Genomic DNA, 16,608 nt, shown 5'->3' on the forward strand with positions numbered 1-16,608 from the left:
CGGAAATTCAACCCTTAAATTTGGTTTTGATAGTTTACCCTAACGGGCAAGGCAGGAAAGAATGGGGAAGGACTGCAACCATTTCGACACCGAACCCCACTACAGAGATTGCAAGCATTAACCAGCCTGTGGCTACCTCTAATGTTCCTAACACCATCTTCGCTGCGTCATGGCACCCTCGGTATACCACTCTGCTTAGAGAAAGTGCATCCAAGTCAAAAATATATCCAACACCGTTATAAAACCCTTACTTCACCTCTGACGAACAGCGGTTTCACCACGGTCATTTTGACCGCGCTCTCACTGTTTGAGTTGGCCGCGAGCCCAGGCATCTGTCTGTGGGTCTGACCTGCCCGTCCCCGGACCGCCGAGCCGGGGACGGGAGTGCACGCCCCCTGGCGGGCGAGCGTCGTCTGCCGACCAGGGGTCAGCGCCCTCTTGGCCAGAAGCTGGTGCCCTGCGCTGCACCTCGGGCTTCTTATCCAACACGCCATTGGTTGTGGACGTTTAAGCTAACAGCCTAAGGCATGCTAATGGCGCTGAAGTGGCGGCAACAGCTGCAACTCTATATAAAGATGTGCTGACTTGTACTAGGAGCGTCTCATTGCAAGTCTATTGCACTCCCTGCAATGGCCGTTTTGAATAATTCTTGTTCATTTTTCCTGCGCCGCCTCGTCCACAAGTCGTGCGTTCCCTAATAATATATTTCAGCTTGTTGCGCGGACGCTGGCACTCAGTTCAAAGGCTTCTAGCTACGTCCATACGCTTGCTGAAAGAGCGAGATGATCTTTCCGAAAGATTACTAAACCAGTTGGTCCGCGATGTCTTATGATGTCTTGTGTTTACTTGTCGTAAGGTTCCCAATGTGGCGGTCTCGTGATCAAACTACCGACACAGGTGCTCCAGTGCGGGTCACACGACAATCGCGCAGAGAAGGACCGCACCTACGTGGCCGCCCTGCATCAGACATAAGCGAGGCGTGGGGTCACAGGGCGATGAGGAAAACATACCCCGGCCCTCCTGACCTTGACCCCTCCCGCTCCGAACTGTCGTGGCAGCGTGCCGGACGTGAACGAACGGTGTGATAGCACGTGCGCAAGCGTGATAGCATCGTGATGGCACAGTGCGATACACGCGCAAGCAAAGGTTCGAGCGACGTCCTCGCTCCTCGCCATGCACTCACGAGTCGGAGAAGGCGCCCTTCCACTCGGCCTCGTTGCCCCAGGGGTTGCGCACGCGCACCATCGGGATCTTGCCGTGGACGCGGGGCGTCTCAATGTCGGCCATGCACGCCTTGGTGACCGAGTAAGCGTGGCCTTTGATCAGGCCGTTCGGCATCTCCGCCTCCGCCACGTACGGGTCGGGCTGCGGGCGGGGAGACCGTCGGTGAAGCGGTAATAGCTGAATCGTAGGCCATCATCAGAAGTCCTCCTTAAGTCACTCAAGTAACTTTAGGAGGAAACTCTAGTATAGCCGATATTAAAGAAACTCTATGAATGGTAGCTTAATAGTATAGTAGCCGTAGTAAAGTCTATGTCTGAATATTCTTGAGTTAAAAATGCTCGAAGTATGAATTGTACAGCGTCTAGAAAATGCGTTTTGAAAAGGTGATTAACGGTGAATCGCGTTGAAACCAATCTACTCTTGTCCAGCCCCACACATGTCGTATCCATGTTCACAACAGGCCTGTCATTGGACGAGACCCGGCTGATTGTGTTCTTTACGTCCGTGTCCGCCATATTTCCATCGCTTGAGAATTTGTTGCGATGATATGAATGTCCCAGCAGTAAACAGCAGCGGCAAAAAAGCTAAACAGCGCTCTAACAGACACTATTTAAATCAAGCCCACGCCAAGTGGTGAGAAGCACGAATTATAGAGTGTCTAGAACATGCGTTTTGAACAAGTGCTTAACATTGAATCGCGTTGAAACCAATCTAACCTTGCCCAGCCCCACACATTTTGTATCTTTGTTCAAAACAGGCCTGTCATCAGACGAGACCCGGCTGATGGCGTTCTTAATGTCGGTGTCCGCTATGTTTCCATCGCGTGAGAATTCATTGCAATGAAATGGACATTCGAGCAGTAAACAGCAACAACAACAAAAAAGCCAAACAGCGCACCAACAAACACTATCTAGATCAAGCCAACACTAACTGGTGACGAACATAGAGACATTCAGCACGGGCAGTTCATCACGAAACCGCGGGGACACGCGCACGCGCCAGGCTAAAAAATGTACGTCTCCCATGACGCCACGCATTGCATCCAACAGGAGCTGGACTTCAACTGGCGTAAATAACTCGCCGCAACTTGGCGGCCTGTCGGTGAACGGCCGGAGCGCCGAGGAGCCGGCGCCGTCCAACCGCCGCCAAAAGCCCGGACGGACGGCTACACGGCGCCTGTCCGAAATGGCCCGCTTAAATCCGCTGGGCCGCCGCGCCAACGCAAACATAACGCGGCGGCACACAAGGTGCAGCTACAATTGTGGTGCGGCGGCGCACCGGGATCCACGAGGGAATTACATAGAGCCCTACGGACCGCAATGGGAGCTCAAAGAGCAGCACGCGTCACAAATCGAGCACAGGGAGCACAGCGTGCCACAAGTGGAGGCCGGATAGAATCAGGACTCCGGTCGCGACACTAAGGGCACCAGGCGACTTTGCTGAACCACAGGGAGGGTACATCGAGGCACGCAAGGGGCGGGGGGAGATATCACGACACCGTCGGAGACGCTGGGTATGGGGAGATCACCGGGCACAGCTCAGTAGAACTCGTCGATGACCGCCGATGCTGATGCTTACTGCATCAATAGAGCCGCTGCCGGGCAGCCCACAGCATCCGGACATAACAACTTATTATGTTGTCTGTTTATACTTGTATATCAGATGTTCACTTGAACGATGGCGGTGTATATAGGTTGTCTGCTTGTTGTATGTAGTGTAGTGTTGCAGTGCGGTAGTGCTGGATGCTCAGCAAGGAACATTTTTGTGTGCGCCGTAACGCATGTATCTGACTAATAGCCGTTGTCGCAGCCGCCTGCCCCCCCCCCCCCCTCGGACAAATAAGATGGCGTAAGGTAGGCATTTTCAATTATATTTTGTTTTGATAATCGGGTTTAAACAATATCTGGGATCAAAAGCGGATACCAAAAATACACACCTTTTGGTCACACACTAAGGTAACTTAAAAACATATATGTTTTGTTCAAAGCTAAACTTGTTTAGTAGCGGCTATCCCTAAAATGAGCTTTACATCAATGCTGACATATGGTTTTTGCGACACACAATAGTTGCCAAAGTGACATCCCCGTCGATCATTCCTGGCCGGCATTCAGGACGGCGGGCAGATTTCAAGGCAGCTCGTTACCGATGCATTACAGCTAAATACAAGCGTATGAGAAGCCAAACCATTCAGTAGGGCTCCCGGCACGCAGTGCACTGCCCTGTCCTGCACTGACACGTTTGCCATGCCGGAGCCGCCTCACCTCTATGGAGCAGCTCATGAGCGACTTCCTCTCGTTGGCCTTCAGCATGACCTGGAACAGGTTGTCGGGCGCCTTGTCGATGTCGTACATCTCGGTGACGCCTCCGCTGAAGTCCTCCATCGCCTCGCACGTGGTGCCGCCCTTCAGCGCCTCGTAAGAGCCGTGCAGTCTGAGAGGCCGCAGGGGTACGCTCAGCCCCTAGCCACAACATACCTTCCCGCTACGCACAGTACAGCAGAAACTTCAGCTGGTTCTACGATTTGTAAAGAGCGGTACAAAAACAGTCCCGCTCCGCACAGTACAGCAGAAACTTCAACTGGTTCTAGGATTTATAAAGAACACTACAAAAACAGCAATTCTTTTCCCGCTTTGCAATGACTCCTCCAAAGTGACGCGTCCAACGCCATCGAGCTTCCTCCCCCTAACCTTCCCCGCGCGCGTCACTTTCATCTCGGGCACACGTCCTGTGCTACTATTCAGTTCATCCTGAGCCAGTCAACAGCTGAGTACCCCAGCACCGGCACCGCAGCCTGGGGATCACCTGGTTTAGGCCTTCTCGCGGGCCTGACTCAGGCATAAAGGCCCCCGGCGCTGTCGCAAGCTGCGCTGTTTATCGGCACTTACTTGGCGTAGGCCTTCTCAAGCAGGGCGGACCAGAACTCGTGGTTGTCGGCCGAATGCATGAAGGCCAGCTGTCCGTGGTAGGTGGGCAGTCGGTCGTCGATTACCACGTCCACCCAGCGGCCGTACTGCCAGAACCTGGCGGCGGGACGGCGGTCATGGAACGCGCAGGCGACTCACGGGGGGTGGGTGGTGAGAGGCCGCCCGGGCACCGGCTCCGCGCTCGAGGACCTATCCACAGTCGGCTTTGGAAATCGGTTGAGATGACTGAAGCTAGTATTATTGTGCCATTTTGGTTACTGTGGTTTAGAGGTAGACAGCATTTGTGGAGGCTTTTAAGTGAGCATCTGGTATCTGAGTTGTCACTCGCTTGCTTCGATATCCAGCGTGATATTGGGCAATGAAATTAAATTATCACCACAGCTATTGCTATGAATTCCCGTAGGATTTGTTCCAACGTACACTGCAACTGACGTGCATAAATTATATTGAAAAACAAAATGCAGACACTGGAATCCACAGAACGTGTGGGTAGTACGACTTATGTGGATATGCCGCAGTCCCATTCCAATTGATTACGTGCATAACGGTTGTTTGCCTGAAATTGATAAAACTGCAAGGTACTTAATTCGCAATATGGCATTGTTGTAGAAAATCTTATTTGAACATGAGATTCAAGAGCGTGCACCATTCCGAGAGCCTTGGTCAGCTCCCGTCAAAAGCACCAGATGTGCTCGTCGAAAGCACCAGATGTGCTCGTCAAAAGCATCAGATGTGCTCGTCAAAAGCATCAGATGTGCTCGTCAAAAGCATCAGATGAGCTCGTCGAAGCCACCAGATGTGCGGATAGAGTTCGCGTTGACCTCGCACACTTCGGAGGCCCAATGTGCGAGGTCAACCGGAAGTGAAAGAAGCGTTACCGGAAGTGAAAGATGCCGGCGTAGTCATCGTCGATCTCCTGGCCGTCGGGGACCACTTGGGCGAACAGGTCCTTGTTAAGAGTGATGTTGGCCACAGCTGCCAGAAGCCAGCAGTCGCCTGCGACAGACGGCCACGTCCATAACCAAGCCGGCAGTGCCAAGACGGCAACAAAACGTGCTGGCTCAGCCAGGTGACGACCTAGGACATCAGTTTAAGGATAGCGTTTGTACGCTCGTCTGACACCAACAGCTTAGACGCAATTAATCGCTTGAAATTCGAGGTAGCTGTCCGTTCCAGGAAATGTAGGCGTCAATTATTCAGCAAACCTACACGCGATGGAAACTTTAGCAGGCAATGTTCAGGAAGCCAGGCGGCGTGGGCTGAGACGTTTCTGAACTGTTCCGTTTCCTGGTGCTTTCTGATGGGGACCGTGACATCCTCGTCGGAAACTGAGTTGATGTATCCGTTGTTGAAGACAGCTGATACGACAACACCTTTTGGTATGCTGTTATCGCATTTCCAGGCGAGTTTTTTTTTTGATTAATGGACGCGAATGATTGCAAAAAAAGCTAAATCCTGCCCATCCCAGTTATGTGGCGAAAGTCAGAAGGGTGATGACTTCCCCTTTGTAATCAACTTTCCTTCAACTAGCATGCGATATCCTTTAGCGCCGACCGTCTGAAGTTCTCAGTCCCACCTCCATAGCGATGGAACAAATTTGAGAATTGACGTGAGTAGCTGGACAATGTAACCAACTGTCCGGCCTGGTATCGGGCAGGAGGTAAATCGTAGGTGACCGACATTATCCTTGCCTTAGCCTTAACGACTAACCCTCATCCAGGTAGTAAGTCTTTGACCAGTTTGACATGCGGAAATCGACACCACAATTAAGAAGATCGGAGCCCCACACTTCGCAAGCCGCCGAGCGCTCTCAGCCCAGACATCCTCAAGCCACAGCGTCGGCGTGGTCAAGGCATCACTCACCCAGCTCTCCCTGAAGGACGTCGAAGCGAGAGGCGCCGCTGGAGATGAAGAGGGGACTGTCGCTGATCTCCTGTAAAGCGGGGAGTACCACCTTATGATCCCATCACACAATCCCACCACACGTCACACAATCCCATCACACAACCCCATCACACGATCTCATCACACGATTTCATCACACGATCTCATCACGCAATCTCATCACATGATCATTACAAGATTCCTTACACGATGCGATTTTACGATCCATCACGTGATCTCATCACACGATCCCAAAATGCAATCTGTGGGACGATTTCATCACACGATCCCATCACATGGGCACACACCACCAAGACACGGGCAGGCACCACGGCTGAGACGAGACAAAGGAGCTGTTCGTGCGCCAACGAGTCAACCCCATGTCATTGGTCATGCCGTCAGGGCACCGATGAGCTCGTGTAAAGGTTTTGTAGGGGCCGACTTACGTGGGGCCGCTTCCACTGGAACGGCCGCGGCGGCGTGCGGGAGAAGAAGATGGAGCAGTCGGAGGCAGGAAACTCGGGATCCTCGAAGAGGCGACCGCTGCGTTGACACTGGGCGCGTAGCTTATCGAAGTCCTGCACCTCTCCCCGGGAGCGCAGTCCCGTGCCGCGCTCGTTCATCTGCGGAGAGCGGCATGTCAGGTCATGTCAGGTCACAGTGCCCGGAAGGAGAAGGACGCTGGTAGGGTTATGTCCGATCGCCGAGTATTTGCTGGAGGACGCAGATGATCATGTAAGGTTGGTTCCGGTTCGTTCAGGGGCCGGCCGGTTAGTTCTCCAGGTTACGGTGGTGGAGGAAGTTCAGGTAAAGTTGACGAGGTTATCAAAATTTTTGTTAAGTCAATTGCCGCCGACCCGCCCCACGAACCGTCTATCGGGGCAATGGTATCTATGATCTGGTCACATCGAATCAAATGACTCATGATGATGATGATGGGCTGTTAGCCGACGAGACACATTACCGCCACTTAAAGCCAAAGTACAGTGCTCATCAGATTGAGACGACCGCAGGTGACTGTCACTGAGAGATAAGTGATAAATACCGAGCCCTAAAGCAGCTTGTTATCCCTACCACGCATGGCTGCCAACCTTCGAATGTGACTCTACCGCCGTAACTGAAAACAAATTGCAATTTCTTGAGATATTCCATGCTTAAGGACAGCGCAAGCCAGAAACATGTAGCTGATACAACGTGGCCGCTGCCGTAAAGGCACCGAACTTGACCGGTCGGCGTCTTAACACGATTCAGACGCCGATTATATAGACAAACAAGTTCTTCTAAATCAAGACAGTGTGTTCCTATTTAAAAGTGCTTTCGAGAAAACAAACCTGTCAAAATAGATCGCAGCATTCGTCCAGAAAGGCTGGCGGCCTGCTTGCTTATTATGCGTACTCCCAAGCGAAGATTATAGAGCGGCAAGCACATGAAGCTCAGACCGTTTAGCCATGATCACATCTGGCCTGGCTAGTTCCAAGGTGGCTGCCGTCAGTCTGATGCCGACCCAGCCTGTCCAAACCGTTTCCAGTACATTCCGGCCATCCAACTCAAACACGCCGTGAGCGTGGCCGGGCTGGCGGGAGGGCGGCGGTTTACCACACGGTCCGTCAAACTGGCCGGCGACTCGGCTGGCTCCGCGCCGCACGCACGCTTGACCGACAGCTGATCAAAGCACCAATAGCGGCGGCAAGCAACCGGCGGCCGCCCGACCACAGGCCAACACCGAGGGATGGGCGGCGCGGACGGGTGAGGCAGACCCGCGGCCTGGACCGCCGCACTCAGCGGCCGCGTCGGGCAGGTGTGGAAGACCCGCGGCACGGGCCGCCGCACTCAGCGGCCGCGTCGGGCAGGTGTGGCAGACCCGCGGCACGGGCCGCCGCACCGCACTTAGCGGCTGGAGCACGCCTCCTGACCCTTGCCTAGGGCGCTCGAGTGGCACCGGTCTGTGTCGAGACGATAGGTATGATGATAAGTGGCGTATGATGATAGGTATGATAGGTATGATGATAAGTGCTGTGACGGTGTGATGATAAGTGGCGTCTGATAACGAAAAAAAACTTGAAATCATGACACGATTCGTATATACGATGGATGGTTATGCAGATTACTGAAGATATGACCGTACACACATTTGAACCTAGTAAACCTGGACGGCCATTCACTGAGCGCCGGATGTCGCTGTATCCGAGCATTTCTGGCAAAGACCTTCGCCATGGGTGCATAGCTGAGGTCATATGTACCACAAAGGAATGGTGATTGATTTCCATGCGTCTACGTCGACAACATGGTGAAATGCAGTAGTTCCGAATTGGCGGGTTAAAGTGACTGTCCCGGCTCCTGATGCGTCCACGCTTGAGATCGCAATGCCGATAAGTTTCCTGGCGCATGCGAATGGGAACGCAGCACTCCAATAACCTACGACTTGAGAGACGTGACCCTGCTTTACTGAGCTGCTTACAAGAGCTCCGCCCATCCAGCTGGCCAAGAACACCACTGCAACTCGGCGAGCATGCCAGAGTGTCTCTCAAAACGCTTTTGATCATGCCAAACGGAAGACCTCAAAGCGGTTGGGTGCAATTATCTGCTAACAGCCAGCTATGTAGACTCAGGTGCGTTGCAGCGCACGATTCTAGATGCATTACAATACGTACTTGCAACGCCCAGTTAGATCAAAGCAACCTCTTGCATTTTAATTAAGATATTTTGCATTCTAATACAGAGTTCACACAGATTCGCTCTGGGAAATTGTGTGAAACTGTGTAAAAATATTTACTGTATGAAACTGCGTAAGCTCCGTGAAAAACATCGGAGAGGTGTGGTCTATGATGGAGAGCCCATGCGAGCCTATTCGTTTGAGATATTATAAACACCTGCGGGACGCTAAAACAAAACAGGGAGCACCCCTTTTGGTGACAATTTTTTTTGCAAAACATGTTTTCGGGCTGAAATCCAGGGAGGCATGGACCCCATGTCCCTTTTAGAGCTCAAAGTCATCTACAGAGCACAGAGCCACGTAGACAGGAAATAAGTGAATCTATTCTTATAACAAGTTGGCGACCAAACCTTAACGTACAGGGCTCATTATGGCCGACATCGCGAACGTGATATGTGCCCTGATGTGTGATATGTGCGAGCTTAAAATCGTTTAAATGTGCAAGTGATGCCTGACCCGTGACGCACGACACCTGTTTAATTGAAATCACTCGCATGCATAAGTGATGCGTGATGTGTGATGCCTGTTTACTTCAACTCGCTTACATGGTTGAATGAAGGGTGATACCCGATGCCTGTTTGCTTGAATTCGTTTGCACGTACACGTATTTTCGCGCATTTTAATTCTAAGTTAGATATGCACTGCGTCGTAGTAGTGGTTTGCAATTGCACCTTGTTAAATCTCCTGAATGTTGGCGTCGTGTAAAAACTGTGGCTCGCTGTTTCATAAGAAAAAAAGAAAATGGAGACGGATCATCGTCAAGCAATTTTGAATTCATTCCTGCTATTGTTTCGCTAAATGCATGCTGCCCAAATATCAACGCATCTACATCTCCATTCTCCTAGTTTCCTTCCGAGATAGAAGGCTATTATGCTGTTTTATCTAGATCAAAATCTAAGCTAATGGGTCGACCCTCTTAGAAGTCATACAAATGTGCCTGATCAATGCGATTGGAAGCCTGTCTTTCATGGAAGGAGGGGGGGGGGGGGGGGGTGCGGAGAGGTTGGCAGGTGCAGATTCACGGATGGGTGTTCGCGCTCTAATTCTCAATTCATATTGCTTGAAAATTGATGGCCTCTGATCCCGACATGGACCGGAAGGAAGGTCCCCATGAACGGCAGTGCACGCGCCTGTGCAGGTGGGTGGATCGCTCTGTTTTGGTTTAGAGCACAGCTTGCTATGCTCGCAGCCGTCTTTGAAGCAAATGGCCTCGCCTGCTTCTTCGCTGGCGTTTTTGCGTTATGGATTGTACGGTGATGGAATGGATTAGCAATTGCAGACGGTTCATTCACTCTCATTGTGCAGATGTATCTACATATTTATCTGCTCAGGCTGACGCAACACGATATGAATCCCTCAAAACGCTCCAAACCTACGTACTCGTAGTTTGTGATAAAGTGCACATGAGCTGCTGCAAACATCGACTCATGTTTTCCGGAGCGGTTAACCAGTCTTCAAAAGATATTGTTCTCTTCTCGCAGCGATGTCAGGCTGTCAAGATCTGCCAAAATCGCCCCTAGTTGCGCAAGATTTTACAATGATCATTTTTTCCTACGTTGATTGAATGAGAAATGCTCTCCTCATTCCTCATTTCCTGTTGGTTAAAATGATGCCAGGTGAGACGGCTTGCATACAAATTTCGTACTATTCAAACAGCACCACTTTTACAGAATCACATGATTATGCTGCTGGAATCTACATGAAGCTGCGATCGGTATTAGCAAATATCTCGTCTTCAGATACTGTATTAGATTGAAAGATATTAACCTGAAATCCTCACATGGTGTACAACGTTCGTCGCAAATAAACTTAACAGCGTAATTTATTTCCTCACTGCTCAAGTTAATTCAACTCGGCTTGTCACGTCGTCTGGTCCAATGACAAAGTATGGATCATATTCCCACATCACCCTCGGGTTATAAACGTGCCCTCCAAGCCACCATGGAGGGGCCCGCTCCAACTAATTTTGTACCGATACCAAACAAGGTCTTCCAATTCCACTCACGCCCCCCCCCCAAAAAAAAGTGGCGCAAACAAACTACAGCAGAAATCACCCCGTGATCAAAACAAAATATGAAGCAGCATGTGCTTGTCCTAAGCTGCCGGCTCAGTACCTCACAGCCGAGCTCCGCGCCGCGCCGCCTCGTGGCTCACCCACCGGGTTGACGTTGGCGCGTGCCTGCGTGCTGCGCCGCAGGCGGCCACACCCTCGGCTCCCGGGCCGCCAGAAGTCGTCCGACGATGGGCGGAGGTCAGTGGCTTGGTCAGAGGTCATCGGGACCGCCTCCAGCTCCCTGCTGAGCGCAGCGGACCTGCACTCGGGCTCCCCGGCCGGCGGGGGTCCAGTGGCGTTACCCTGGTCATGACCTGACCAAGGTCGCGTCAACGTGGCGTGAAAGATCACGTCTGGCTGCGCCGTGGAGTCACGTGGTCGGACCTTGTTATATTCGTCCGTGTCGGGACCTTCGGACCCGGTTGTGGCAGTGTCTCCCTCTTCTCGCCGAGGTAACGGCTCCGGAGGCGATGCTCCATCTGCGAATGCATCTTCATCTTGTATGACTTGAATTTTGATCCCATGGTACACAACATCCGGAGAAGGCTGCGTCTCGCCTTGCTCGCGCTGATCTTGTGGTGCATCGCTAATAGTTTGATCAACGTCCTGTCCGCCAATCCCCAACTGTCTACCTTCCGCCCTTTTCTGCTCCCGATCAGTATCCTGATCACCGACGCCCAGCTGAGTAGCGTCTGCCCTCTCCTGCTCCCCATCAGCGTGACCACGTAACGGCGGCTTCTCTTCCCCCGCCTCTGTCTGCTCGATAACAAAGGCACGGCGCGCCAGGAAGCCTTTCTCTGCGCTTCTCTCCTCCTGATCCTCATCGTGACTTCCAGCCCCCATCTCCGTTCCATGCGTCCTGCTCCGTTCCCTGCTAGCATGACCACGGGCCAGGAGCGTCTCCTCACCCGCCTTCCTTTCCTCCCCACTAAAACCACGATTGTGCGGGAGCGCTTTCTCTTCAGCCTCCTTCTGCTTCGTATCCGCATCACAACTCCCAAGCCTTGTGCTCTTCCGCTCCACCTTCTTTTGCTCCCAATCAGGACCACGACTACCAGTTTCCAACATCCTCTTGTCTGCACTTGGCTGCCCCGTTTCCCTGTTTCGCTCCCTTCCGAAACGACGACGGGCAATGAGCTCCTTCCAGTATGCATCCTCCTGCTCCTTATCGCCATCACCATCAGCTTTGGGCTTCGTCTCTTCCAGTCTCAGCTCAATACCAGCAACACGACGTCGAGTTCCTAGATAATGCTCCCCTGATTTACCCCGATCCTGGCCAAGGCCATGCTCACCAGTCCCATCCAGCTCATTTTCCTTCTCCCGGGCTTTCCTCTGCTTCCCACTAGCATAACGGCTGGCTACGAGCTCATTCTCTACTGCCTTCCTCTGCTCCCTAACAAAGGCGAGGCGGGCCAGGACTCCATTTTCCTCCGACTTTTTCCGCTCTCGATTAACACGGCGGCCGCCAGTCTCCAGTTCATTTTTCTGGGCACTTCTCAGCTCTCGATTTGCATTATGGCGAGCTGTGAGCTCCTTCCCGTCTCCTCTCTCCCGCCTCAGATTAAGGTTGCGATCACAGGTCTCCAGCTCCTTTTCCTCTGCTTTCCTCTGTTTGTCATCGACGCCAAAGTCGGCCGTGGGCTCCTTCTCCTCTGTCTCTCCCTGTTCGCGACGATCGGAATCCCGTCCCGTCCTGTACTCCAGCGCGGCCATGCTCCGGGGTCGGGCCCTGGGCGAGGGTTGGGGTTTCAGTTCAGCCCCGCCCGACATCCGGCGCAGGTAGATGCGCGGGTTGTCCGTCTTCTCCTGTTCCTCAGGCCGCTCCAAGGGTAGGTCGGCCCAGGCGGGGCGCTTCCCCGGCTCGTCGGGCGGCCGCCGAAGCTGCGCGATCAGACGTCCCACGTTGGCGCCCGTGCGGAGTCGGCTCCAGGACCGCGGCAGCGTGCAGTCGCGCTCGTTCAGGCTGCCCGCGCTCTTCCAGGAGGTGAGCGGCGCCGGTTGGTGCTCGCCGCCCTCCCACCGCCTCCTGCCGCCGGCGCCCGACAGGTCATAGGACATCTGCCGGCCGGCCGCGGCGCCGGCGCCGCCGTACCGCGCGTAGCTGGACATGTCGCTGCTGCCAAGGTCACCGCGGTCGCTCCGGGCCACGTTCACAGTCACTCCCCGCTCGGCGGTCGCCTCGCCGGGACTGGGGCGGTCGGTGGCAGGACACTATCATGCAGGTCGCACCCGATCAGGGTACACAGAGGCCTCAGCGTCCGCTCTTTATCAGAACCCGACTCGATAACGAGTCAGGCATGCGTCCAATCGATGGACACGAACCGAGCCCATGCGGTGCCCGCTCCCTCTGATAACGTCCTGTTTAGGCGTTTCCGGTAACGGGGAGGGAATGTTGTCCCAAACGCCAGGACTTGCGAGCGATGTCGGGTGACAACCGTGTATGCAGCGTAGCGCAAACGGTCAACAGAACAACAGCGATCAGTTGAACCGGTACACCAGCGTACGCGGGAACTACCACCTTGTCTGGTGGTGGTGGGGATGGGAAGGGGGGGGGGGGGGCGGAGGCCGGAACCTCCAACATTTGAAACAGTTTTGCATTAAGCCAAGCGTGGTGAATGGAAGGAAACGATTCAAGATGTCTCCTTTTGTCAAATGTCCAAGTGAGCCCTCATTGCTGAATAAGCCCCTCGGCTGAAAGCCTTTTCCTTAGCATTGCACTGATAGTGCAATGTTGCAGGAATGACCAACCCGTTAAAAAACTTCATAGGTTCACCAAAAGCGTGACTGGCCTGGTAGGAGATGACCGCTGAAGCTGCCAGATTTTTGCCTAGTTGATTTCCAGGGAAGCTCAACCTGCGGCTTTGCTCCTGAGCACTCATGTGTAAGAAGCTTTCATTGGCTGTCTCATCGAAATTAAAAGAAAAAACACACACACTTTCAGGGGCGCCAATTTGTATTATTTTAGGTGGACTACTGTCCCCCCCCCCCCTCATGTTTAATTTGCCCTTCCCCACCGGTCAGTTTGTGCCCTTACCCTCTGAAGCATACGTACATACAAGACACTGAAAACCGGAGCGAAAAATTCGATCAGTTTTAAAGAAGATCTCTAAAAATTGTTTCACGGGTCACCGGTAAACGTTGTTTCACTGGTAAGAAAGAGGTACTTAAGCTCCACATTTTGGCCAAAGAAACATAATTTCTGGCTCCGCATCGATCTACAATCAATGTTCACAATATCGTTGTATAACCTAAAAAAAAAATTCGGCTGAGCCCGCAAGTATCAACGGCTTAGTAAAAGTCAACTGAACCATTGCAAAATAAAAAGCGTCAGCGGTTTAATCTGTGCAATCGTCAAACGTCCGGTACCTTGAGCTACTCACTTCTAGGCTTAATGGACTTCAAAATGCTACCTTAATTGCATCTTTCCGTGCCTTTGGATTTCTCTCTCAGTTAAAGAAGGCAAATATCAAAAAAGCATACTAAGAAAATTTTGACCGCCGAAATCAAGTGGGCCACATCCGGCGATTTTTTTGTGGGGCCTTACACCAGAGGGAGCCGTTCGTCAACCCTGTACAAAGTAAGGAAAAGAGAAAGTTAGGAAAGCGTAGTTCGTGTGTAGTAGCGGGAGGTGATCCAGACAAGTTCAACTCACACGTCCGAAACGCGATCGAGCTTACACCTGGAGCGCTTTGCCCGTTTTCCTCTGAACCATTGCCAAAACCGCCAGGCATTAGCGGACTTGCCAGATGAGCGAGCCATTCACGAGAAAGGCAACAGAGCGGGCCTTTTGATGTTGCACGTGGCGACGGCCAGTGGGGCCCTCATTATGCTGCTACCGAGGACAGGCATATACATGAGTGCCCCGAGCAACTTTCCTATCGAGAAGCGCTCCAAGGTCTGCTGTCGGCCTGCCTCTCATGCTCAGCGCCGTCACGGAGACGTCCGGGAAGACGGCCATGCGACGACAATTTGAGCAAGAGCCAAGACCAATCGGTTCAACTTCGCTGACATCGTACGAGTGTCTGGTTATCATAGGACCGCCAGTGTTGAACCATGCATCTGAAGAGACTTAAACCTGTGCCAGTGGGCATGCCAAGGCGGCAGCAATGCGCTGATGAAGTCCTTTTCTTCGCCAGCGTCTTTTTGCCGCGTATGAATATTGCATGAATATTGAATGTATGTATATTGAATGAATATTGCATAGCGTCGCCAGCGCACTACACCGCATACGTACATTTTAGAAGGAGTACGCCATTGGCAAACATCTGTACGAGTAGGGCAAAGTGAGGGCCCATGAAACACACCAAAAGGGTCGGGTAGGAGACTGAAAACCTGATGATCATCACGGTTCGGCAACATTGCAGCCGGAAGTTAGTACGAACGCAGGTTGGGGGATCCAGCAGGTGCCGAACTTGGCAAGCAGCATTACCGGCATTGCGGTAATGCTGCTTATAGTTAATGATATGATGGGAGAAGGATGCATTGCCGAAGGTGATAAAACACGTGACTGACAATTCCAAAACTGACAAGGCTGCAACTATGTACGGTGACTCATGCGCCTATGACCAGTCGTGAGCATGAGTGCCTACATGGTTTCAGCAGGGGCGCAGCCAGGATATTCGTAAGGAATGGGCCCGGAGCTCGGTGAATACACATCTTGCCGATTTCTAACTTTCTGTCGGGAGCGCTCTGTGGTGAGGACGAAAAATCCGGGTCTCACGGGGGAGCCCCCCCCCCCCCCCCCGGCCTCCCCTTGGCTGCGCTACTGGGTTCCAGACGTGGGTTTCTTTGTTGTGCGCTGTATAAGCCGGCCACTGCAGGGTTGTTATAAGCAGCGCCGTAAGACCTGGCTGACGGTCTAAGGCCGTAGCCTATGGTCGTAAGACCTAATTTAAGACCCCAGGGCCAAGGCTTAAGGTTTTGGGGGCAAAACCTGAGACCATGTGACCGCAATCCAAGACCATGGCGTCGTAACCTAGGATCGTATGGCCGGATCTGAGGCCGTAATGCGGCGACCTAAGACTGCAGGGGCGTGACCTGAGTCTGAAGAGACGTAACCTGGGCCTGTAGGACCGTAACCTATGGCCGTAAGGGCGTGACCTAAGGCCGTATGGACGTAATCTGGGGCCGTGGTGACATGGCCCGAGGTCGTAGGGCCGTACCCTGAAGACGTAGGGACCGTAACCTAATGCCTTAGAGGCGTGCACTGAGGCAGAGGGGCCGTAACCTAACATAAGAGCTACCTTGGGATTTAACAGACGGTGGCAAGGTCGGGTCGTCGGGCCGTTACGCACTGCTGCTCATGAAGCTGACAACGCTTAAGGTTCACGGAGGCAGCTGACTGGGGCGCTGACTTCTACGGGGCAGATGAAGTAAACGGTTTACAGTATAGAGCTGGAAACGCGATATCATGCAACCATTTCATCATTATCACGGCGGACATGATGCGATAGGAGTGCAAAGTGTTGCCAATTCGCGGCACAGAGGTAAGAGTCAAACGTTATGATGAATAACGATGCTGTAAGGCAGTACATTGACTGCCAATTGTCGTCCCTTAAAGACCTACTTCAGGAGTGCTCTGGTCCTCCACTCTTTCGGCATTAATCGCCGTGAGGGTCATGCTAGTCATAAGAGTGGGCAGTTAAACAACTTCAAAGGTTTGGAGATTTATAGGTATAGGGGCCTGTCAAACACAGGGAATGCAAATGCTAGCAAGCATTTCCAACGGAGAACCGGATTTTTACAGCCCTGGTAGACTTAAGGTCTCCTCTTGTCTGACATAAATTTAGGACAGTACTTACCAAAAAAAT

General features: G+C 52.6%; 1 protein-coding gene across 1 annotated transcript in view; it reads right to left on the reverse strand.

The window, feature by feature from the left end:
- Nucleotides 1-16,608, reverse strand: part of LOC119093240 (calpain-B) — a 32,695-nt gene that overhangs the window by 9,417 nt on the left and 6,670 nt on the right. Inside the window, exons 2-7 of the mRNA XM_037216159.1 lie at nt 6,479-6,655; nt 6,012-6,081; nt 5,027-5,144; nt 4,110-4,244; nt 3,486-3,654; nt 1,184-1,365 (exon numbers count right to left, since the gene is read on the reverse strand). Coding sequence (XP_037072054.1) covers nt 1,184-1,365; nt 3,486-3,654; nt 4,110-4,244; nt 5,027-5,144; nt 6,012-6,081; nt 6,479-6,655 — 851 coding nt within the window. The remainder of the gene's footprint in view (nt 1-1,183; nt 1,366-3,485; nt 3,655-4,109; nt 4,245-5,026; nt 5,145-6,011; nt 6,082-6,478; nt 6,656-16,608) is intronic.

The sequence above is a fragment of the Pollicipes pollicipes genome, unplaced genomic scaffold (assembly GCF_011947565.3).
Source record: "Pollicipes pollicipes isolate AB1234 unplaced genomic scaffold, Ppol_2.1 Scaffold_4002;HRSCAF=4701_pilon_pilon_pilon, whole genome shotgun sequence".
Classification (NCBI taxonomy): domain Eukaryota; kingdom Metazoa; phylum Arthropoda; class Thecostraca; order Pollicipedomorpha; family Pollicipedidae; genus Pollicipes; species Pollicipes pollicipes.